Source organism: Ciona intestinalis, chromosome 12 (assembly GCF_000224145.3).
Source record: "Ciona intestinalis chromosome 12, KH, whole genome shotgun sequence".
Taxonomy (NCBI): Eukaryota; Metazoa; Chordata; class Ascidiacea; order Phlebobranchia; family Cionidae; genus Ciona; species Ciona intestinalis.
In genome coordinates, this window is record NC_020177.2 from 3420022 (window position 1) to 3445801 (window position 25780).

The 25780-nt window shown below is 39.4% G+C and overlaps 2 protein-coding genes across 4 annotated transcripts in view; both read right to left on the reverse strand.

Annotated features, from left to right (window-relative positions):
* LOC100177828 (UPF0577 protein KIAA1324-like) overlaps positions 1–4650 on the reverse strand; it is a 14290-nt gene extending 9640 nt beyond the window's left edge. The window contains exons 1-8 of the mRNA XM_026836954.1: positions 4435–4650; positions 4125–4251; positions 3562–3757; positions 3066–3213; positions 2644–2730; positions 1446–1554; positions 666–907; positions 412–592 (exon numbers count right to left, since the gene is read on the reverse strand). Of these exons, the coding sequence (XP_026692755.1) occupies positions 412–592; positions 666–907; positions 1446–1554; positions 2644–2730; positions 3066–3213; positions 3562–3757; positions 4125–4251; positions 4435–4521 (1177 nt within the window). The 5' untranslated portion in view covers positions 4522–4650. The remainder of the gene's footprint in view (positions 1–411; positions 593–665; positions 908–1445; positions 1555–2643; positions 2731–3065; positions 3214–3561; positions 3758–4124; positions 4252–4434) is intronic.
* Positions 4651–5813: 1163 nt separating this feature from the next.
* Positions 5814–24914, reverse strand: LOC100176298. Of its 3 annotated transcripts, none has more exons than XM_018814434.2 (14): positions 21190–21920; positions 20014–20112; positions 19512–19735; positions 15122–15364; positions 14141–14343; positions 11898–12070; positions 10964–11138; positions 9908–9950; positions 9462–9597; positions 8791–9240; positions 8345–8692; positions 7721–7882; positions 7075–7390; positions 5814–6780 (listed from the first exon to the last, which is right to left on the reverse strand). In XM_018814434.2, exons 1-14 carry the CDS (start codon positions 21708–21710, stop codon positions 6451–6453), a joined length of 3423 nt encoding a protein of 1140 aa, XP_018669979.1. In that variant the 5' UTR covers positions 21711–21920; the 3' UTR covers positions 5814–6450. The 3 variants fall into 3 exon arrangements, with proteins under 3 accessions (XP_018669979.1, XP_018669978.1, XP_002126206.1); XM_018814433.2 differs by having other exon boundaries at positions 11898–12073; positions 21190–21910; XM_002126170.4 differs by lacking the exon at positions 21190–21920 and adding an exon at positions 24798–24914 and having other exon boundaries at positions 5817–6780; positions 11898–12073.
* Between the last annotated feature and the right edge of the window lie 866 nt (positions 24915–25780).

Sequence of the window (25780 nt, forward strand, 5' to 3'; positions counted from 1 at the left end):
TTAGTCATACAGTCTGGCAATGACTGTGGTATTATACAGAATATTAGGTGTTGGGGTTATTGGATAACTCTGGCCTAAAAATATCTCAGACTCTCAAGCCTCACCCCCTCACACATAGTTTGTGTTTTGCCCAAGGACACAATCAATATCAACACCGAACCCAGTATCTTATATTTAAAAAGCAAGCACTTTACCACCAAGCCCAACCAGATACTACATAGAATAGTCAACAGAAAATGAATGAAGAAATGTAACTTGTTTACCCTCAGGTGGCGGTGCAAGGACAGTCGTTATAACACGGGTGTTCTGTTTCATAAACATCGTGCTGGCTTACGCGTTACCACGTACGTAACTTTGTGGGTGACCATAGTTTTACCACGTATGTAACTTCGTGGGTGAACACACACTTACCGTGGGAGCCATCAGAGAAAGTGTTAGCTGGGCATGGTTTACAAGTTGAGTTGGTTGAAGGATATAAACCAGGGTTACAGGGAGAGCATTCTTCTTCTTGGCCGGATGGAGGAAGTGAAACAGAATCCGGCAACGAGTCCAAACAAACTTTTGGTTCAATCCACTTGTACATTTTCTTTGTCTAGATAGGATAAGATTTTTCAGAAATATTGCGATAGAATATCATTTTTTCCATGGTTATAAATATGACTTACCATTTTCTTAGAATCACACTCAGAATGCGTTGCAAAATAATCCTTTTCTTTACAAGCTGGTCGACTTTTGCACTCGCTTGACGCAATTGGCGCGTACTGTAAGTCCAAGTTGCACGGGGAGCACTCGTGTGCACCACGGTCACTAAAAGTGTTCACTGGACACAACTCGCACCAACGTGAGCCAGATTTAGCGGCGTAGTAACCCGGCCGACACTTATGGCATTCCGTGGAATATGAAACACCTGAGAATTATAATCAAAGTAGATTTACAGCAAAAGACAGCTATAGATATAGTTGCCTAAGCTTTATATAAATGCATATAACATTAATATTGTATAAGTAAAATATTTTCCCCGAATTAAATTAGAATCGTATATATATATATATATATATATATGGTGTGGCAAAGCTCTTATGCTGTCTGCCTTTGGGTAAACCTAGTGGTCATTTATGAGTTGGCCAAAATGTCATTAAAACACATTAAAAACATTAGCCGGCAATAGTACGTGTATAATGCTTCGTTTGCCCCGCAAGAATAAATAATTTTCATTTAGTAAAGTTATATTTTTTATATGCTAACAAGCTTTGACTAACATGCATCATAAAATGTTTATATATACATATATATATATATATTATATATATATTAAAAAAACTTTTAAAATTTAAAATTTGAAAATTTCCATTGTTAATAAAAATGTCCTAAAAAGTTAAAACCAAAATTTCCCAAAGTTAATGAAATGGTCTAAAATGATTAATATGCTTCTATATTATAACTACCTGTTATCTCAATCACGCTTATCTTGACTGGGTCAAGTGTCTTGTGGTTACCAACCATAATCCCAGTGGTTTTCCAATATAGGATGTATGCACCAGGTTCCAAGTCAGCCTGTGAGAAACACAATAGTAAAATCCAGTGCAAAACAGGAAACCCCATATGAGTTGCGGTTATATAAAAATTATTGATCGTTTATAATTGTGTGTGGTATGTAAATTTTATTGGTCAAAGGGTATATATACTAAAAAATAAAAAAAATTAAATGAAATATATATATATAGTAGGGTGGGGGAAGATAGGACTTTGTTAATTGTTAAAAGGATCATTGTTAATTGTTAAAACGCGATCAGGATATTTGGATATTATGTTCTAAAGGTGTCCTATTTTCTCCGACAGTACTATAACTCATTTATGTAAAATATCGTTTAGCAGCTCATCTGGTATAAAAAGGTAGTACATTTCCAACGCCCTGTCTGCCACTCGGCAAGACTTCATCAGGAAATGTATACCAGATTTACCACTAAAAGAATATTATTTACAGTATGCCTGGTAGCAGAGGTAACAGAATAACTCATTTATACGTAAGAATAAATGTTAGTTTTTATGTTATTCAATAAAAGCAAAAATTGGAAGACATTTGTACAGGAGTATGTTTAACAAAGAGTTTGATCACTGTACAGGGAAATTAGTAGCACGGAGTCTTAAATTATTTATGCTTAATGTTTTTGTTGGTAAATGTGACACGCAGATGCATTAAAGCAAAATATTGACGACAAGATTATTGATTGACAGAAGGGAATATAATGAATTAGCACCTTATGAGTGTTAGTAATTATTAATGGGCTACCACTATAATTCTGGGAGCTGGAGTAATGCAATACCGGTAGCATAAATTCATGACCTCCTGGCCTGTTTTGCTGTACGACTCACCCATATAGAATATAATAAACAGAATACTAGGCAGTTATACAAATTTATGCATTTAAACATTATGCAAATTCATTATTTTTACATGTTGCATCTTATGTGGGTGGGGTCCTACTCCTACAGCAAGGCATGTCATGGGACCTTAGATATAGGCCAAAGTTTGGTACTATCTTATTAAAACCTAAATAAAATGACTATTTGGCCTAACTAAGCAATTCAGGAAACTGGTTTTGGTTAAATTCTTACAAAAAGAATAAAAGTATTCTTGCTTACCTTCCATTTCTTAAGCTCTGTACCAGTTGTGTTGAGAAATACGTTCCTAGAGTGATCATGTATGGTTTGGCACATGTCGTTTTGGACCTGAAGTATTAAAATTACATGATAGGGCATGTACCTATTTTAAATACAGTGTAAACCTTGTTTATTATACTAAACCAGTGGTTCTTAAACTTATTGTATGTTTTACCCTTTTAACAAAGATGCTTATCAGATTTACCCCCAATATGTAATATGGCGCTCATTTATTAAACAGAGCAAAAAACAGCTAATTACAGCAGTTATATTTATTGCGTCAGACGCGCTTGCTTTTTGTCAACGAGAAAATTACTTTTCATGGTCTATTTAAAAAATTTTGAAAATTCTTTACTTACATAAGATTAAACAGAATTTATTTTTTTTGTAAATTTTTTACTTACATAAAAATGAAACACTACGTCAGGGTCAGAGTATTGGTATGTGAACGACACCGAGCCTTTTTGCTTTAACTCAACATTAAAACTGAGTGAGCTGGTACAGTCATCTTTGTTGGATACGATGTATTGACCTGCGGGCTTCCATCCAGACCTATCATAAAAACAATAATATAAATGTAATTTATTTTATCCTGGAGTGGCCGAAAAAATGACAGTTGTTATAACATGGGTGTTCATGCACCTTGTGCAAGCTTACGATTTACTTTGTATGTTACTTTGTGGGTGATTACCACCAATAAAGTTACATAAACTTGTAAGGTGGGATAGGGTTTATCGAACACACCAGAAAAAATCAATTTACATTCAATAATTTATCAACAAATTATTCAACCATAAACATAAATATTCCATTGATGGGTAAGTGGGGGGGGGGAGGGATATAGAATAGCAGCCATATTGATATACTATTGCTAAAGCCTATTGTACTTTATTAACATACATGCTGCAGTTGTTATTTTTTGAATGGTATCCATATTGTGCGAAAGCCACTGACTCTGCATATGTCTCAAATCCCATAGGCAGTACATCCCAGGCATCAAAACGGACGCCACTGCCGAGTGAAAATGTTCCTTGTGGACATTTATGACACTCTTGTGAAGCAAGATCAAGGTATTTGCCAGCCTCACATGCAAAACCTGGTATTATAAGATTTTTAACGACTTTTACATATTTTTAAAACTGTAACTACATATTTAATAGGATTTTACTTATTTTATAGGATCTTAAACTTTTACAGCTGTAAAATAGTTAAAGTATTTTAAATAGCAGTTTACTAGTGTGATAGACATACTTCAATAGCCAAGCAATTAGCAAGTTCCTCTAGTAGTTTAGTGCATATGCCTACGCTACTGATTGCTTTCATTAGCACACCAGCAATACAGTACAAACCTTTCGAAAAATTGTGAAAAGCTTATATTGATCATAGAGTGGGGCTGATAAATCTGATCAAAGCAAACTCCGTTTTTTTTTGGTGTTTACATTTTCCAGCTACATTTCACCTACCGCAGTTTTTCCCTCGAAGTGGGGTTGCTGGTTGTGTAATAGAACAAACATCAGGGTTTCTTGGAACTTGCACTCTCCATCTTCCACCATCAGAATCACAGTCGGTGTATGTGTATAAGGTTTGCTCCTGTAAAACAAAACAAATTGAAAAGAAAAACAGAAAAAAACGTAACAAATTATGCAGTCTGCAAAACATGGATTTTTGTTCATTAAAAATTTTATTTTATTTTCATACACATAATTATTACAATAAGGGTGCAAAAAGGGTACTTTTCCCAGCAGTGTTAAAAATTATTCAAGTTACTCTTACCTCTAAGCAGTTTGGAAGAGTCTGACCCAACGCAAAATTTCCAAATAAAATTCCAAATGCAACTACAGTCAAACTATGTAGCTTCATTTTTCAGAACCAACACTCTATTAAATAAATATTGCAGCTAACTGTAACTAATAGTTTGGCCTATTGTGCTTCTTTGCGTTGGGGCCTTGGAGTATTTCAACCGGCCTATTACGCAAAATATAGGTATATTTTACATAACAAAGAAACTTAACTGCGTTTGGACGTTTGGTTAAAATGTTAAACCACTCCTATAGCTATATACAGTCATGCAAGGTTTTTCGCCGAATTTACAAAGCATTTAACTCACTTTAAATAAAATACACGCAGCAAAAAACTTTCTCAGTCGTATTTACTGCGCTTAACAACTAAACTAATCTCACTTTGAACACAACACGCAAGAACATAGCCATATGTCATGTACAACAGCGCCTCTATAAGTCAAAACCCAGATGGCATATGATGACGTCACGTAGTAGGTAACAAAAACGCTTGACGAAGCGTTTAAAAACTTTAAGAAACCCAACTAATCTGTTGCACAGATGGTTCCAAGACGGTTCACGGAACGGGATCTGGTTACCTGATCACGAAATGCACGGAGACTAGATAAGCTTTAGTAAGCCTATGATCAGACCCTTCAGTTTTTCAAACAGAGATCTTGGCAAATGGCAATTAACAAGGTTGAATGTTTGCCAGTCATCTGCATAAAGTTGAGACTTCCGACTTCCATCTGCCATGTCTGTGACGAGTAAGTTAAAACATCATTTTACTATGTTGGCACATACTCAGCATATCTGAATTCAAGACGGGAGCGGGAGCATCTAACCTTGGCCAAGCTGTCAAGGGAAGATCTCTCATCTATTACCATTAAAGTCCTTGTCGCCTACCTCAGGCTCCTTAAACTGAGGGAGCCCATGCAGTATAGTACTCAGGGTGTTGGGGTAATGAGATAATTTTTGCAAAAATCATAGGACCTATGGCTTGCCATGCTGCGGGACCTTACCCACATAGAATACAATAAACTGACTTAAAACACACAGCCGGACGCTCTTCCGCAGAATGTTTATCCTCGTCTGGGCAGCTGGAGTCACCACATATGTGCAACTTTGTGGGTAATTGTTTTTCTCTGTATGACTGTTAAGTTGGACAACTCATTAGTGACCGCTGGGTCGAAGCAAAGTCCGTTAAATGTCTTGCCCAGGGACATATACGCTGACCAACATAAATGTTGCTGTCGCTGTCGAGCATCGAATCGGTTACCCTTTGGTTACGGTGCAAGCCCCTACACCACTGAGCCGCAGCGCTGGACTAAAACACCCTTTAGGCACCCGACAAACTGCTATTTTTTGCAATAATTAGTTTACAAATTTGAAAATTTTATTCTCAAATGAATGAAGATCACAAAAGGAACGCGTGAAAAATAAAGAAAACATTGCACAACGTAAACAACTTTCAAAGCGAACTGATAATAAACAAATGAAGAGTATTCCTGGGTATGTAAGTCGTATTTACAAAATAGGCTTAATGGATATGAATTGTAACCTAAAAAAGTTACCCCGCAGTGAGAACGTATTAGGGATTTGGTTACATTTGCCCAGTAAGGCAGCAATATAACGTGGGTATGTTATATTGGTAGGGCTAGGAGTGAAGAAAAATAAAAATGAAGAAACAAAATTGTGAAGAAACGGTGACGGTCCGTGTCTTTATAATACGAAATGGAAGATTCGCTTTCACAGTAAGCTATATATGTGGAAATATGCGTGTCTTGTGCCACATTATAAATTAACATTTACAACATTTTAAACAGAATTACACGCAGCCACTTAAAGCATGAGGTAAGATATAAATTTCTACTTTTAAGTGGCCCAAATATATAATGAAATTAATTTGACAAAATAGCTAGACAACTGGATTTTTCCAGTGTGGAATACAGGTTCTTAGCAAGATATATTAAAGTTCTAAAGTCGAACATGCCTCAACAACAGAATAAAATCATTCCGCAGTAGTATTTTCGGGAACTTTTTCGTTTTCTGCAACCTTTTTAATTTCAGCCTCTTTAGCGACTCTTGCCGGCGTTGTAATGTTATCCGACTGTCCGTTCGGTGTCGCCGCTTGCTTTCTGAGGCAGAGGTAATCGATTGGGGAGGCATGGCGAAACGCAGGAAGCTGATTGGTCATCAGGAAACAATGGTTTCCTAGGCGACGGTGTATCTGGGCAATAATCTTCAGGGCATGACCAAGCTTTAAGCCCATCATTTCGACAAGATGGTGCTCCGCCAGCAGCGGTAAGGCATCGCCAGAAATACAATTCTTTCGAAACACCTGGATAAATGAATAAATTATTAAAATCATGTTGTCGATACGGACAGTGTAAGTTAGATGGTCTATTTGCTAATATTTTTAAAAGCGTAAATTAACCAGCGACGTGGCAAAGTGGTTAACGTGTCTGCGTCCTTGGGCAAGACCCTTAACGGCAATTGCTCTAACCCAATAGCTCCGATAGAAGTCATCCGTGGTTTCAGTCATACATTATAAAAAAATCCTAACGAAGCAATCAACCACAAAGATAAATATACGTGGTAAGTCCAAAAAGGGAGCGAGATGTAAATAACTTACTTCTTGATACTCCCCGCAGCCTATCTCTTCAAGCATCTCGCACACGCCATCTACCGACAGTTCTGCCATTTGATCGATAGCGCAAGAGAGCTCCCGTAAGCGCAGCTCTTGGAAAGAATTTTGACATGCAGCTCCGCAAGAAAATCCACACGGATCAACTGGATCTTGGCTGCGGCGATCATCGCAGAAAAAGGGAGCATCGGACGGAGATCCTGGAGAAGAGGACTTTGCTCTTTTACCACCTCCGAAAACATATTGTCGAGAAGACGGCTGATCATCAGATGAACGATTATTATTTTCGTCCGTGTAAAATTTCCTAAATACAAAAAAGATTATACTTCTGTATCCTAATTCAAATAAATGTACCGTCACAATTTCTTTGCTGTTTATATATAGTAGGTTGGGTAAGATGGTCCATGTTTTCATGTACTTTGCCGTTCCATTTGGTATTAAACAAAGAATATTCAACTATATATACCCCTATACTCACAATTCCGAACACCGTGGTTTTAATTAAAGATTAAATAAATCATTTAGGAAATATTGGATATTATGTGCTATAACGGCATCCATCTTCCCCAAACATAACTTTAACATCATCTAATATATAGGTGAAATTTAAACCTCTGGAAATTTAGAGACTTACCTAGATTTTGAGCTTGGCAGGGATATAGGGGGTGCGCTGGAACTTAGGCGTCTGTTGAGGTCGCTTGTACGAGCTACTTCATCGTCGCTGTAAACGCATTTGCCTGCATTTGAAGTTGCAGATCCAGTAGAGAATTGAGGCGGACTAGAATCAGATTGACGTCTGTTTTGAGGAATAGAACATTAATTTTCTGTGTATTGTAACTTGTATATTGGTTATCTGTAATCTAATGAAAAATGAGTGTAATTTGATTTATTGCGCGGCGGGGAAACGATAGTCGTTATAATACGAAACTTTGGCGGTGATTGTTTTTTTTTCTGTATGCTTGACCATTTGACCACTGGGTTGGAGCAATTGCCAGTAGGTGTTTTGCCCAAGGATACACACAATCACAATAATGAGTGCACAAGTTATATAGCATAGGTTTCATATAGTAGTGTGGGGTAAAACAAAGAATATTTACAGAGTTATGTAACCGTAGCACCGCGATCCTAAAATGGCGTTGTTAATTGTTAAAAACACGATTAGGAAGTATGGGACATTATGTGCTAACGGTATTCCATATTAACCCACACTACTATATCCTCAAACTTGTAAATTTTCATATTTTTATTTTTAACTTACCCACGAGAAGCCTTTTTGTTGCTGTATGTCAGCGACATCATTGGTATAGCATGATTCTGAAGATCTAACATCTTTGTTCCTCTCGCATCCGATCTTCCGTGAAGACGAGACCTCTGATGATCCGGGGTCTTTTTTATTGGAGTGTTCGTCTTCCGATCAAAACGGGCAGGAGCGGAAAAGGGAACTTCCCTACGCGGGGTTCGAGCCCCCCTACCATCGGGTGAGTGGCGACTGCTTGAAGGTGGTGGCATGCCATAGTAATGGTGGGTATGGGAAGGGTTACTTCTGTGGGGGCTATAGGAGTTGGGCCGATGGTGTAGAACCGTAACAGGCGCTTTGTTACTTGGCCTGAAAAAGACATTTACTCAAATTTTCGGAATTTTAGCATTTTTAATTTTTTTGGGAGTGAGCTTCACCAATAAAAGGCTTAATGGGTTCATACTTACAACGGTGCGTCGAAGAGGCCTCCGTTTCGTAACCGAGAGTCGACCGAGTTGCCGAAACCATAGGATTCTCGAGACGTCCCATTCTTACGGTGGGGAGACACTAGTTCCATCATAGGCTGTTGGTTTCGGGATTGCGGGTAATTTTGAGATGTAAGACCCCGTGGTGACGTAGAGTCAAGATTGATGTAGCCTCTGTTAGGTGAAGATACGTCTCTTCTGTTAGGAGGTGGGGTACTAACACTGTCAGGGTAGGATCCACCAGAGACACTCGCAACTGCGCGTTTCATAGCGTCAAACAAAGCGTATTCAGCAAAGCCCAAGTTTGGTCGGTAACCGTTCGATGCACAATCGTTGAAGTCTGGATAATGATTTCTTCCGTTAGGCGACTTATTGTGGTCGTTAGATCCGATGCGACGAGGGTCGAATATTACATCGTTTTCTTTTTTGCTTCTGTGGGCAAGTGCGTGGGTTATTAGTTTAGAGTATGCGTCAAATATTTTATAAACACTGCAGCATTTTTATTGGTACATATTGTTTACAATCTTTTTAATATATGGTTGACAATTCAGTTAACTCGTTAGTGACCACTGGGTTGTAGCAATTGCAGTTAAGTGTCTTGCACAAAGACAGGTACGCCCACTATTTCACCAAAATAAATACGTTTTACATACGTTTTATTGGAGTGCGTTTTTTCCTTCTTAGAAGATCCGTGCGAGGCGAGGCAAAGTGGTTCAGCAGAAGAACTTTCCCTGTCTTTGTCTCTTACATTATGCTCATTATCCCTACCGTTGGGCACTGGAAAAGCATCTGTAAATAATGCTTATATCAATAGTCTTTAAAGTTGATTAAATACTGTAAAACGATGGAATTTTAAAATGTGTAAAACAGTCATATAAGTTTGATAGAAATATATAGTCTAACGAGGGGTAAGATGGATACCGTTAGCATATACTATCCCATATATTTCATACTCATGCTTTTAACAAATAAAAAAAAAACTTACTAAAGAGTCCTGAGGATACAGTTACCTAATTTTATAATATTTTTAACTACGAAATGGTTGAAAATGAATACATAGACCACTTTTCCCGAATCTACTATATAACAAATCACTTACCGTCGTCGTCCGAGTGTCTTCTTTTCATTGGAGGGCTTTCACTCTGTAAAAAACGTATTCAGTAATTACTCTATTGCAAACGCCTAAAAACTTAAACTTCGTAGCTGTCTAAAAGTACTACTCACTCTAGTACACATTTTACCTTAACTTTATAACCTAAATATTTCTTTAGCCGTATTTTGCAAGTAATTCAAGTTATTCTGACAGCAAACATAATATGATGCAGGATGTTTGTTCAAATCACATATTCCGCGGGTAGTTCATAATATACAACTTCGTCATCAAGGCAGGAAACAGAGGCAGTTGGTCAGTGATCAGTGCGTCATTATAAAAACTACAGTCTGTAGACCGGAAACTCTGCCAGCCCGCTCGACGGTTGATACAGGCGACTTGTTTCCGGTTCAAAACAACAGCGCATACAGTCAGACATGATAATCTCTGTATCAGAGTGATGCCAGTCATTTTTCACTGTTATGTTAAGAAATATGTTCGGTCAACACTGGTAGAAAAGATTACGTGATAATGAGTTAAAAAGTATTCTCAAATTTGCGTGACTAATTTTGTTGTTTGTGTATTAGCGGGGGCGGCATGTTTGTGTGTTGTTGTTGTTGTTGCTGTTCGTGTTAATATGTATTACGTAATCTACTTCCGGTCCCACTATCAGAAATTAAATGTCTATTGTCAGGAGTCACCACAACACAATTATAAGCATTTGTATTGCTATGAATGTCGCGTTACATTAAAAACTGTCGTTCGTTTTCCAAATGCAAACCCATTACGCATTGCAGCCTAAACATTAGACGCTGTTGTTATGCAATTAGGGTGCAACAGCCATGCTTTTGAACTGACGCCTTTCCCACAATTTTTATACCTAACATGTTTTAACAACTGTTGTTTTGCTGTTTATTCACTTCTCTTCGTACTTTAAATAACAAATGATCTTCGCTATCGTTTTTAAAGAGACAAACAAAAATTACGTTATGCTATGTCTTCAAAAAACAATTTTCACTATCTTTTTCGAAAAGATAAATACAAATCATGTTATGTTATTGATACCTGACTGTTGCTTGGTCGGTGTTGTCTTTTTCTTTCACAATCGCCATTCGGTGACGTAGAGGAAGAACACCGAACGCTCAGATCAAGAGATTCGGTCCCAGCAGTGACGTCATTTCCGCAAATAGCCTTTTTGTTGTGGAGTTGAGAGATGATGGAATTTAGTCCGCCCTCTCTCCTGTTTAAAGAAATATGTAGTAGTGTGGGGGGAGATGGGACACCTTTTTATTCTATTTACCCGTCCCATTTTGTAGTAAACAGAGAAGTTTCAAAGAATTATAAAACCGTATCTCTACGACTTCCATAGACCGTTGTTAATTGTTTTAAACACGATCAGGATAATTGGATATTATGTGCTAAAAATGTCCCATCTTCCCCCATCTCACTATAATTATATTGGGGTGGGGGAGGATGTTGCACTTTTCATTATATTTTCTTGTCCCATTTGGTAGTAAACAATTAAGAGATGGTAAAACCGTTGCCCGCAATTCTAAAATAGCGGTATTAATTGTCCAAAACACGATCATGAAATATGAGGTATAGGTGTTAACGATATCCCATCTGTTTGGTTTTTGACGACTGCTGCAAGAGCAAATAACATAACTGATTTTGAGAATACAGTGGCATTGGTAAGCGTACAATAAAACAAATGCGTAAACTTGTTTTACTTTTCGTTATTGTCGATTGCATTTTTACCAGGTGTATCTCTCTAAAATTGAGGCCGATTGGCGCGGTAACAACGACAGTTATTACAAACGTTTGTTCTGTTTCACACACTTCGTGCCCGCTTACGAATTACCACGTCTATAAATTTAAATGTAATTATTTTGTGTTTCGTTTTTTGTATACTTGACAGTTTTGACAACTCAAGGCCATTGGGCTGGAGCAAAGCGTTTTGCCCAGGGACACATATACCCACAATGGTGGTATTGCTTACCCTTTATGAATGGTGGTAGGGCCGTGTGTGTCTGGCATTCCGAAAACTTTATTTGAATCGGTGGAAGACGGGGTAGATGAACCTGTAGAAGCGGCTGTGTTTTCGGACATAGAATTTCGCCGAACAATGTCAGCCGAACCCGAGCCTACTGGCCGCTTTTTCCCTGGTTTTTCCTGCTGCAAAAGAAACAAGGATTCTTTAATATAAAACACAGAAATGGCGGCTGTTTTATTGCTGCTACCACAATTAACACGCTGTTAAATAGTTTGATTAAACGAGTTGCTGTCCGGAGTACAGGAAACAGAAGTGTTTATGTTTTACGACTGTTCAATCGAGTGAGGATTTTTGGTTAAATCTTTCCACGCGTTTGCGTTAATCACCAATTAAACAATATAGTGGCCGTTGTAGCAAAAAGACTCTAAACGCAGGTGACAAGTTTCCAAAGTGCAACGCATTAGCTCTTACTCTCTTTTTAGTTTAAATAATTCGGGCTTGGTATCCAGTAGGCACAAGGAAACGGGCGTCACGAACAGAACGGAAGCAATGTCACACTCTCGAAGTCAGATGTTTGTAGTCATTATACAATTAACAAAAAGCGAGTATTGCAACAAAACTAGAAACTGTACAACCAACTTGTTATTACAGAAACTTAATCTATTCGCCACCTTTTATTATAACTTTTACAATTACCTGATTTAAGTCGGCAAATGCACTTAAGAAATCATACAGTCCTACAAAATTCTATAAAACAATTAACGTAAGAAAGAAACGTCTCACAAACTTCTTTAATTTTTAATCACAAAAAGTTCTATAAGTTACTATCTGACTTCTCGTCTGCTAGGCTGGATCCTGTAACTAAACTCAGAGTAATCTGAAGATATCGTTTTCAAAAGCTGCCTGGTACATCTCCAAATCCGAGCACGCTAGCTCCCGCGTATGCAGGTTGTGCTAACTAACAGTTGAAGGCAGCACAGTCAGAGCTTCATCGCTTCCTTCCCATGACTGCGCGTTGTGTCGTTGTCGACGCTTTTCCTTCCTTCCCGCCATCGACTGCCGAGCAGTTTCTAGCTACTGCGAGATATCGCGCTACCGTGCCTGTGTGCCCTCCACAAAGCTCGGATACTGACACGAAATCTCGGAAAATTTTCGGACGGAAGGAAAAAGTTGCCAGCGATGATACGACCATCCTTCCTTTTGAATAGATTCTGTTGGCGCCTCTCTAAGCGCTTGAAAAAGTAAGCACCCTATACTTGTGCAATGCCTTACTATCACTGCCTACACTAACCGACTTAATGTTTTAGTTCAAAGATAAAAATCTCTGCACGGATTAGCAGAGAAAATAAATACAACAAGAGGAAGTATACGTTTTACCTGCCAAAATACAGACAGGCAAGTTAACAAATTTGAAACATTAATAGTTACCACCTATGTACTTATACACCCACAACGTAAAATATGTATTTTGTTCGAACTGAGGAATTATGTTCAATAACCCAAGATCTAAATGCAATTTACATAAGTTTTTTGGGACGTTTACAAATTTGAATGCATTTTTAAAAACTCAGGTGTAAAATACGTGATCGGCATTATCTATATGTTAAGCTATAGCGGGCAGCACATGCAGGGTAACAGTGCGAGTACATGCAGATATCGTGTGTGTGCGCGCAAGCGTCCGCGCATCGATAAATAGAGAATATGTCACGTGGTTTCCGCCGTTTCCTTCCTGTCTTGGGTTCAGAAATCAAAATAGTACTTCCCGCTATGTGTTACGTCACAAATCGCGCTGCAACACAATCGCTACAGTCGCGATTACCTTAAGAGCGGGAATCACGAGATAACCGCAAAAAAATTTAGAATCAAAATAACTAATCTCCTATTTGTTACGTCTCAAATCGCTATAACAGCGGTCGCGGGTTACATTAACGAGGGGAAGTGACGAGAGAACCGCAAAAAGCAGCCAATCAAAATGGATCAGTACTCCTTAATGTGATCTAAAAGTGCCACAAAAGTTTTAAAAATTACACAGGTTTTAAAAAAGTGCCCCTTTAACCACAGATAAAATTTGTGTATAGATAGAAATGCTCTAATGTGATCTAAATGTACCACCATCCACAACGGCTGGTGCTAAGGTGTCTTTCCCACCCCACTAAATATTAGTTATAGTAGGGTTGGGAAGTTTGATCAAAGGTACCGCCAAAGTTTCGTAAAACGCTTCTGAAAAATATGTGCCTATAACCACTTACCACAACGGCTGGCCCGTGTCCTTTACAGTAGTCGCATTCACATACTGGAGGATGAACTTGTAAAATGCCTTTTGACATCAGTGTCTTTAGACTTTTTCCACAATGCCGGATGCTACGTTTCCAGTCCTTTGCCGTCTCACGTCCGCTGATAAATTGGAATTCGTTTGGAGTAAGCCATTCGTCGTTAAAGAGAATAGATTGACCTGTCGAAACGAAACAAGTCTATATTTATTAAAGTTATAGTAGGATAGAGTAAGATGGTTCGTGTTTTTATTCTCTTTTATTGTTCCATTTAATAGTAAACAAGAAAAGCGAAACGTATAACCGCAGACTCACCACTATAAAGGAGAATTTTTAAATGTTAAACACGTTATTACGAAATGTGGGATATAAAAACTAACAATATCCCATTTTACCCTACAGTACTATATATCCAAATATGTGTTTTTGTCACAGTTTTTTTTTATCGAAACTGGAATTAGAGTAGCTCAACAAGGACACCTAACGGTTATACAAAAACACGAAGTCATTTTCACGCTTCCCGTAATTATAAAGGTTTCTATTCTGTATAGGCAAGGTTTTTGAGGGGGCCTATGATTTGACTACATTTTTGTTTGCTGTATATTTAGTGGCAGAATTGTCTAAATATGTATGAGCACAATATATGATTTTGGGGCAAGATATATCGCATATAGCTGAGTGGGGTAAAATACTCTATGTTCTCATTCTCTTTTCTCGATCCATTTGGTAAAAAACAAAAATATTTTACAGATTTGAATAACCGTAGCGGCGCGACTATAAAATAGCGTTGTTAATTGTAAAAAAAACACTTTCAGGACACATGTGATTTAGGTAATACCGATACCCCGTCTCACTCCACAGTACTTTATGTCCAAATATGTGTTTTGTTAGGCTGGAACCAATAAGCATCGTTTATATGAGCGGAGTCATTTATAACACAATACTCAAAGTCGATCATACCTTTGCTCCCCTGGCATAGCTTGGTGACGTATAACATGCCTTTGTTGCCACCACATTCCACTTCTATAACAGGTTCGTTAGTAGTGCTATGCTCCAGGCAAATTTCGACGCCAAGTCGAGACGGGTCGTCCGGTTTTTCGATCGTGTAGCGAGTTACAAAATGGTGGAGACTGGTAGAGGATTGATGGTTCTGCTGTAAGGTGTTCGATCGCCCGCTGTTGCCTGGTGGGCTCTCCAGAGAAGCTGGAAATCATTTTTTATGAGTTTTGAGCAAATTGTTGTAAAGTTTTTAAAATCGTAGTTTGAAGTATTTTTATGCATTTTTTTTTTGCAACAACTATATTTTAAACCATATTTCGATTTACCCGATTTTTTAAGGTGTCATTTTAGTTACGGAATTGCTAGAGATACGGTTCGCAATGTTTTGCTATTATAGCAGTCGAGTCTTTAAAATTGTAAAAGTTAGGGTAATTCAAGTTTTTTTGTGTATTCGATTTAACTATGGTTAAAATCCAGTTTGCTCATTTGCGCCAGCGGTGGCCAGTTTTAAAACCGTTTGCGCGGCAACTGTAACAACGAAAATACAAAGACAAAATAAAATAACCAAACTTAGAAAGAGACAAAATCGATCGCTTATAGCAACATACGGGCAAAATTCCTAGCCGTTTCATTGTTTTTAGCTTGCATTCGAGGAAGTAAAGTTTTCATTATTTATCAACGTCCATTGTTCTATCAAAACTGTGAACTTGATTTATGATATAGTTAGCGCTAAAACAACAGTGTAGTATTTTGCGTAATTCCCCTACTACGACCTAATGTATTCGCACACTGCAAAACGCAGACTAAAATACAATGTCAAAATAACGGTTTTGTAATAGAAAAACACCAAGTATTGTCACATTATGAGCTTATATTAAAATATCCTAATATGTCGTAAACACGAGGTTTCGGCTTTTGAGAGATGAACGAATGCAATAAATACCGCTACGTTGGAATTTTGCTTTAAAGGATGATACAATTTCATTCTATAATGCAATATTTTGTCTTGTATAATTTTTTTGTAGTAACTAATTAATTCCGCATACATGCGCGCATGGATAAGCAGTATCGTTGGTGTGTTGCAGGTAATTTTCTGGCATTTGTTTGCCCTTTATAACATACGACGCTTTATAAATGAGTTTTTGTCAAAAACTGCCACAGAAAACGGAGACCGACTTAAAAAGTTGGATTGCAGCCACATTTCAGCAGTTCAAATCAAGGGAAACGTCGAAGACAAACGACGTCGCTTACACATGATGAATAGAACAACCCAACAAACGTTTTAAGCATTTACCGAATGAACTTTAACGAGCAAATACAGATAATTAAAGGATTATCTTACGTTTCCGATCCCTTCGATTCGGGTAACTTGCAAGCATGGGAAAATAAAATGACCCTTTACGAACGGGGCTTCCCCACGGTGCTGCACCCATGTCCCAGCGGTTACTCTCAAGGGGTTTCTGCCCACTGGAAATACCCTCTTGTGCGCCAACGTAGGAGCTAGGGTGAGCATATGAATACCAGTTACGTCCACTCCATAAACTCAAAGCACGTGCTTGCCAATCGAATAAACTCCCGTTTTCGAACGCCATTATGTTAAGCAGTGCATTAAACACCTATCAAATTGACTTCTACCAAAAAAATGTTTTTACTATTCGTTTGTTGCCTTTTTATACTGTACTAAAATAATAGTTTTACCTTGCTATTGCCCTATTCCATTTTATTAAACGAATAATTTTACTCTCATTTATTCCCTTGTTCTACTGTACTTAAAAGGAGTCTTCGGTTACTGCCCTAATTCACTGCACTAAAATAGTAGTTTTTGCTTTTAGTATATTTTCCTATCAGGGGTAACATTCTTTACGGCGTGGCGCGCCATGGAACGTGTTACCCGTCCTCCTATCCCGTCGTATTTACTGCTAAAGCGATCGGAGCGTCCGCTGTTCACCGGGAACTGCAATACGTTGTTTAGCCGGGCCTTTTTTCGCGTATCGTCCATCAGTCTCGTCTGTCCGTGTCACGCGTCGTAGTCACGCCCGTCCGAACCGACGCGACATTTCGCTTCTCGATTTGACAGATCGGTTTGTTACGTCACACTTCCGGAGATGCGCGCGCACTTCATGCTGCAAGATGCGGCTTAGGAAAATGATTAATCTTCGGGGAATGGAAAAATTAAAATGCAAGCGCCAATGGAACAAAAACAGGTTACCGCACAAAGAAGAATTATAACCCATGTTTGTATGTTTCGTAAACTGTATTACAACTGGGACAGAGTTTTAAAACCTACCCGGTTTCGGGCGCCTAAATTATCAACGCTAAAGTTAAATATGTTGCAGCAGTGGGCGAGATCGTGGCAACGCGCTTCTTAAAATAGTTGCTGTGACGAGGCTGTGTGTTTCGGGAGCGACCGCAGGTCAAAAGAAGACTGTCAGAACACGTGACGACCGAAGCGGACACTTGCGTGCGAGCCGCAATCGCCGTTGCCGCCAAAAGCGATTAGTCACCTGTCGATCACGTCACGAATATATAGTCACGTGGTGGATCGCAAAAGCAAAACATTTTCACCAGAAAGGGGCATGGTACGCCTAGGATACCACAGGACGTCGTGCAATGCGAAAATACACGATATGATTATTCACAGACGGGTCTCACATGCAATATCCATGTTCATGTTACAATAAAATTCGATCCTGTACAGCGTCAGCCCTGAGTCGGTTTTAAGATTGTCTTAAACTTTTTACTTTACCTAACGGTGGTATATATTCTTTGTCGGAATAACCAGAATTTCCGTGTACGTAACCACCTAATCTAGTCTTGAAATCGCGTGGCCTTGCACCATAAGTAAGTAACTTCATAGTAAAACTAACAAAACTCCAGTCGAACAAATAATGTACTATATAGTAGGATGGGGGAAGATGGGAGACCTTTGGCACATAATATTCAAATACCATAATCATATTTTAAACGATTACCAACAGTCTATGGGAGTCGTGAGGATACGGTTTTATATTTCTTTGATTTTTCTTTGTTTACTATTTAATGGCTAAATAAAATAGAATGAAAAGGTGTCCCGTCTTCCCCATCCTACAGTATAGATAAAAAGTTCGTATAAAATGACATCATCAGTCTCGTTTATTGAAATAGAGTTATAAAAATAAAAGGGTTGTGGAAAGTGTTTTTACTGAATCTGTTCGCTTTTGCTTCCGAATAAATTTGGCGTCACCGGGCGAAGTGCGGCTACAAGGTCCAGGCTAGTCACGAACGGCGCCGAGCCGACAATCAGTACTTGCGCTTTTGGCGGCACCAGCTAAAAATAGCGAATGACGACGAGCGGGGGTAAATAGCGATGGAAGTCGAAATTATGCTCACGGAAACCGTTACAAACGATGTGCGGAACAGGGCAGTAAAATTATGTTATTATTGAAAGGTTTATATTAGTGTATAGTAATGTAATGTAAGATAGATAGCGTTGGCACTAAATATTCCATATTTCCTAATCGTGGTTTCAACAATTAACCAACGCTCTTTTAGAGTCGTGAGGATACGGTTATATAATTCTTTAAATTCTCTGTTTACCACCAAATGTGACGATAAAATACAATGAAAACATGGACTGTCTTAAACCAACCTCTATTGACTTATTACAAAACGTGTCATTACTTAGAAATCTACAGTATAGAATCGCGGGTATATATACCTTAATTATATAAACTTGGACGTATATAGTGCGTAATGTTTGTTAAATAAATTGAAGCTGTTAAATTGGAAAACATTTTTTAACGTGTCTGTAGGCGTAGGACGCAGGTTATATTACTGTCTTTTCAGCGCAGGGGGGAATTTGTAAGCCTAAGCTTAATAGGCCAATGACTTATTACATAAATAGACTAAACAGACTTTCCAGCGCAACGAAAACCTTGTCCACGTATAACTTGATTTACTAACAGACATTGTTGTCACGTTTAGGGTAGTTAAGTTATGTTTTCACTGTTAATTTAACAAAGCCAAGCGCTCTAGTTCAGAGTATAATCTAGCTTACCTACGCCACCTTACGACCGGTATTTTTGGTATTAGAAATCTTATGTGGCAGTCAAATGACGTGTAAATTTTTTAATTAGGGGTAATATCAATACTTAATTTTTAACCAATATACAAACAGTGGTTACTAATGGGTTGTAGAAATAGTCAGCAATACAAAAAAATAATCATCCGCAAAGTTACATATACGTGGTGTCTCGTACGCGGGCACGAGGTGTGTAAAATAAAACAACTGTCGTTTCCCGGCCAAGCGAAATAAAAACAAGTTCCATTCATTCATTCATTCATTCATTCATTTAAATAAAAAATAACCTACCGTGAAATGGATTCTGCATCGTCTTGCCCGTATGAGGTCTACATACGACCATGCTTGCGGAATCATTATGACGTAACTGATCAGCAAAAGTGTCGGGAGATAATTCCGCTGGTGGGCGTGCCATACCCAACGGCGATCGGTAAGCAGCGCTCAGGAAGTTGCTATCTCCACCTAGCGATCGAAGATCCCTACCCATAAGGGCGTCAGGTGTTGCTCCGAAATAGCTGAAAACATGTTTTACTTTAGCACTCTGTTTTACAAATTACAGCAACTTCGCGCAAAACTGCTGCATAGTACAGTGTGGTAAAATGGAACACCGTTAGCACTTAAACCCTACATTTCCCGTTCTTATTATAAGCAATTAACAACGCTCTCTTAGAGTCGTGGGGCAACGGTTATACAATTCTGTAAGTATTACCTGTTTACTACCAAATGAGACGGGAAAATAGAAAAAAAAATCATGCTCCATTTCACTTTTAATACTATATATGTTGTTTCTTACCCAGCAGTGTTAAACGACGACATGAGTTTATCTGCTAAAGGAAGATCCATCGGTTCCTGTTTTACGTTGAAGAAAGCACGCGTTGCCAGCAAATTTAAACTGAAATTAAAAACAGAATATTAATTATCAACATTAAAAAATATGTTATAACCTAGAATCAATTTTTTAGAGTGAGGAAAATAGAAAATACTTTAAAATGATTGTAATGCTATGTATTTTGAACCGATGTTCGTTTGACTTTGTGCATTTGTACTGTCAAAAGTGACCATGTAACTGGTGGTATATAGTACTGTGGGGTAAGATGGATAAGATGGATACCATATAAATTTCCATATTTCCCAATCGTGTTTTTAACAATAAACAACGTTCTTTTCGTAAGAATATGGTTATATAATTCTGTAAATATTTTTACTACCAAATGGGAGGATAAAAGTGAATAAAACATAGGCCATTTCACCCCGCCAACCCGTTATATAACATACGGTGCGAATGATGCAATTTTATGTTTAAGGTGACAACTAGTTTGACCTGCTAGGTTTACCCAACAAAATCCAAGTATATTGGCCAATGTACTATATTACCCGCTTTGCTAATTAGCGCATATACGCACTGCAGCACTTTGGATAAACTGCATGAATCATCGTTTATTTACTCGCGCGGATGCTTGTCGCCGCCTGCCTATGTCACAATACAGCGACGATTCACTGCTGCCTGTAGTTCCGCGTGTGTGTAAGCGGCAACGCGTCGTGACGTCATTTTGGCCTGGTCAAAGGATTGCACTCGCACGCTGCTTGGCTATAACGCAGTGGGGGCGTCGGTGGCAAAGCGCTGACGTCATTTCCGGAGCGACATCGCGTCGGATGGCGAGAGCGGAGAGAAAACAGTAAACAAACTGCGACGAATGGTGTACGAAGTAAACTGCTCGGCGTTTTGCAAACGACCAACGTATTGGATTTAACCACATGTAAACAAATGAATAAAACAAATACTCAATGTTAAAGCGGGCGATATTAAATTTGGACAGAGATACCCATTCACCAGTAACTGTACAAAACTGTACCTAAGGAAAATCCAAGCCTTAGGGTGTACCATTTTTAGCTGTAAGATTTTCAATAAGATACGGACCAAATGACCGAACCTAGTTGCTAAACTTATGTACACAACAACACAGGGTACCTGGAATAAAACCTTACTGCTGCCTCATTTGCGGCAGAGGCCAGAGCTTGTTGTTCAATAAACGAAGCTGCCGAATCTTTCGTCGAGCTGTTTTCCGCAGGGTGTCGCTGGAAATCTTCTGCTTGGTTTTCCGAGTTTAAACTTGCTGTTTGTGGGACTTTCGTCCCGTTTTCCAAAGTATCATTTACTCTTTCCTGCAAGTTTTCATCTTTTAAAACAACAGCAGTCTCCGAAGTATTAGACTCGTTCGTATCGGTGTTTCCTTTCCCGGTTTCAATTGTATCTTCATGCACTTTCCCAGCTGTTTTGATCTCGTTTTGTGCATCACTGTTTTCAGGAGCCGCGCCTTTGTCTGTGACTTCGTTTTCGTTTATCGACGTTTCACTTGACTTTGAACCAACAACACTTGTAGCTTCTGAAGTTTCGACTGCAGTTTCTGTCGTGTTTTCATTCCAGACTTGGGTTTTCAGGGCTTCCAAAGATTTCCGCTTTGCAGCCCGCTTTCTATATTCTCGTTTCATCGCGTCTTGAACTTTTTGAATCCTAGATTTTGTGAAACTAAAAAGCTATCAACACGCGCTGTTGATACGCAAGTACCTAAAGACTGATGGTGCTTCGAACTAAATTGGTTCTGCTTTAGAACTTAAGAAGGATTTAGTTAAATACAAATAAAACTCTTTTTCAAATCAACTCGTTTCTAAACTATGGGAACAACAACACATTTCGGTGTGTCAAACTTTATAAAATATTTCACTTTCTGCCTTCCTGGATTTCAGGGCGTAATGGAAACTGCTTTGATGCGAATCGTAAGACAGACAGTCGTTTACATTGTACACACGCCTGGCTTTAGATTTAAAACACTATCTTGCAACGAACGGCCATGTGCCAAAACACTGCTGCCGCTTTTGCTGCTATACTCGTCGTGAGTATCTCGTCAGATCTCATTACTTACGTCACTTCCTGTTACCACTACGTGCCTTTCTGTGCGGCTGGCGGACAATCGAGTGAGTGACTGGCCTTTCGTTTCTTGAGCTTGCGTTGGCTCGCGTACAACTAAGGCAGCCACGAACGAAAGCGCCGACCCTCTGGTGCAAGCGGCGCGTCTACGCTTTCCTAGCAGGCTCGACTCCGCGACCGGAACGGCGTCGACGCGCGCTGCTTATACACGCGGGAGCGCGTGTGTGTGCGCGCGGAGTGCTCGTACTTCGTCCCACGGATTTATCGTTAAAACATGGCACAACCCACTATATGGTGCGAACGAACTCCGTCATAACACGATGATGTAACTGTTGACTAATAATTGGAGTTATCAAGGTATAATAGGCATTTAAATTCCTTGTTTATTTTGCCGCCAATACCAGTGCACGCTTTGTCAGTATATATTTCGTGACATCCCCGCACTTTTGACTGTGGATGAGAACTATAGCGTTTGTGAGTCACCCAAGTTGCTGCAGCGTTCCATTTTAGCAAATGAATCACAACTATATAGTTGTAGTTGGTTTAACAACAGTACATATCGGTGTAGGGGCAACGTTTTCAATGGGTACATCATACCAACAGCGGGTACAAAGTCGAAGAAAACTCAACACCTAAAAATGCGCAAAGACATTGCTTCTTTTAAACGAAATTTTGACTTTTTTAAAAAAAATTGTAAAATCAATTTATTTTGCAATTCTGCAAATACCAACGCTTTTAAATAGACCAGCGACGAATTATACCGGGAGCTAATTCCTCGTGGGCGGCAGCGGGGCAGGTGCGTCGATCGAAGCTGGCAGCGTACGACGAGCTGAATAAAGCTGGATATCGATCGGCGACGAATCCGCTGCCTTGCCGACTGCTAATTACGAGTATTGGTTTTTGACTTTGGGCAGAAGCATCTGCGACAATGCGGCGGATTATAATACCAACATCAGAGAAAAGCCTCGTCGGCTTAACACTATGACTTACGCGACTAAATATATCTGCAGAACATTGATTTCCTCATGTCTGTCCGATTTGTTGTAAAAACCATATTACGTGTCTGTTTTATTTAATATTAGGTAGGTTGGGGTACGAATTTTAGAACGTAATATCCCATATTTCCTAATCGTGTTTTAAACAGTTGTAACAACACGAGTTTAGAGTCGTGGGGTTACGGTTATTGTTGTTTATTTACTACCAAATTGGATGATAAAACATAATAAAAACATGTACTATCTTACCCAACCTATTATACACGTAAAGACTTCGTTTTTTTGCGGTTTTACACCCAGCTGTAATTAAACCATGTTTTATGCTGAGATAAATGACCGCGATGATGAAAAAGGATATGACATTTCTACGGGAACAGATGAGAGTATGGTAATACGATTTTCCACAGGTCATTTAAAGTACTTTGGGTAAGGAGCATAAAGAAAGAAAGAAGCAATGTTCATGTAGCTTGTGTCAGTCTATTTTCCTAAACAGCAACCAACAGCATAGGGAAGCTCGGCTTAAAAGCGGTGGCCGTAGCGCACACACACGTCGCACGCGCCGCGCTGGCACATGCAAAGATGCAGGAGCGCTCGATGCCGTACATGATCGGCGACGCAGCCTAGCTGGTCGACGACGCTCCGGAAATATCGTCGTCTGCTCGCTCCCCCAGCTCCCTCCGCTAGGAGATAAAGAAAGAGAAAGCGAGGAGCAGTTGGGCCGAGCGAGGAGTGGGACCGCAAGCACGGTTTCACAGGAAGCAATCCGAGCTCGCACGACCAACGCCGAAATCCCGGGATCCGACTAAATGCAGCTTAAGATAAACACAGCCGATGCAATGGTTAGTTGCCGTAGCGGGTGTTGCTTGTATTGCCCTATTCCAAGGCTGGAGAACTATTTCAAGCCCTCCGATAGGCACGACGCCTTTTATCGCCAATTCCACGGTCCTACTTACCCCAAACGCCCGATATGGGCAGGGTTTGTGTTATGTTCCAGCACATGCATTCAGGCGTCTCTAAATCGCGCGTTCGGGGAACGCTTAACGAGTCTGATTCCATTGGTTCAGAAAACGTGGCGAAAGCAAGTATACCTATGTCGCAGGATGCGTAAACGGTATCTGCGCATGTAGACGTGATCGCTGCCAAAGACGGTCATTGCTGTCTATGCGAACGGCTTAGGCTAATTCGGTCTGACATGTCAGTTAAATTGTACGAATATAGGGCAAGGTCACACCAACTAGTTGCTTTAATGATATCGAACCGTTCAACACATAATCATTTTGACACATAAAGTAGCGTATACGAATCATATATAGGCATAACTCAAACATACCCCCGTGAGCGCATAAAAGAACGAATATGCATGTTTTCATTCACTTTTCTCGTTCCATTTGGTACTAAAAAGCAATCAACGAACTATATATCGGTATAGCCTCACTACTCTATAAGTGCGTTGTTAATTGTTAAAAACACGATTAGAAAGTAGTTTTTATGTAATAAATGTATTTTATCTTACCCCACAGTACTATATTAAAACTAATTTAAATGAGTCCGTATTACACCAGTTTCGTAAACAATATCAAATTGATCATTACGAAACAGATTTACGACTTATAGTAACATAACATAATATAAATATATTATTATTAAAAAACTTACAAGTGATTGTGTGGGTCATACTCGTACGGCATTCTTCGCAACTGAAAATTTTTCTTGACTTTTGACAATGGGAACTTTTTCGTGATTTCGTAACAGTATTTCTACATTACAAACACTGTAGATGGAATAAAGTGTGGTTAGGTAAGGTATACGGGTTATTGCTTAGTGTGCCAAATTTTGTCTTTTAAGTTTATACAATAGTAAAGGAAAATGCGTAATTCCCCAAAGGCAATTTGGGAACGTTTTACGTTTTTGACCCTTTTATGTTGTCCAGCAGAAACAAAGTAAAGGCCGCTCTGTCGCCAAGAGGAAGTTACTTTACTTCATAGATACTGTCTTGGACAATGCATTAGCTAGGCGCGTATTCATACCCATCGAGTATCCGGAGAATAAACTGTCGCCATATTGTCAATTGTTTAAAAGTCGAAAAAAAATTCCCGTTGTAAACAAACGGCGGGCATACAGCAGCGGAGTCGATTCGTTTTACCCGCACCTGGCCACCGCCTTTGAGCGAGACAACCGACGTTCGACTATATTGGTTTAAGTCTCTTTCGCAATAGCTCATAAACCTTATCACCTTTCAGCAACTGCGAGTCTCGCCTGAAACTAGTGCTAGGTACGTCACCGAGCAAATATCGACTACAGTACTGTATACAGTGCCGGGATGCTACGTATGCCTTGCGCCTGCCAATAAGAGTTCCACTTCCCTGCTCGTGTCCGACTCGTACTCCGTATTGAAACTCGTTTCAGAGAACTACCGAGGCGAGCCTATCTATTTCCCGGCGGCCGCGCGCAATTATCGCCGAGCGGTGAGGCGCTTATCTGGAAGCGAGCGACACCGCATTCTACGTGAGTGCGGCGACCTGCCTGCCTCCAACACAACTCCCAAGCAAGGTGCCGCTAATCTCCTCGCGATTTAAAACAAGAGCTTCGAGAGAAAGAGACGCTGTCACGACGCCGTCACGCCCGATTGCGCGCAGCGA

Bases quoted from the DNA above. Each gene is read 5' to 3' on its own strand.
- LOC100176298 (XM_018814433.2), bottom strand. From the start codon at position 21,710: ATGAAACGAGAATATAGAAAGCGGGCTGCAAAGCGGAAATCTTTGGAA. The intron at 9,598-9,907 runs GTAAGTGATTTG...CATTATTTACAG, and splicing joins AAGACACTCGGACGACGACG to ATGCTTTTCCAGTGCCCAAC. The intron at 7,883-8,344 runs GTAAGTTAAAAA...TCCTCAAAACAG, and splicing joins AACAAAAAGGCTTCTCGTGG to ACGTCAATCTGATTCTAGTC.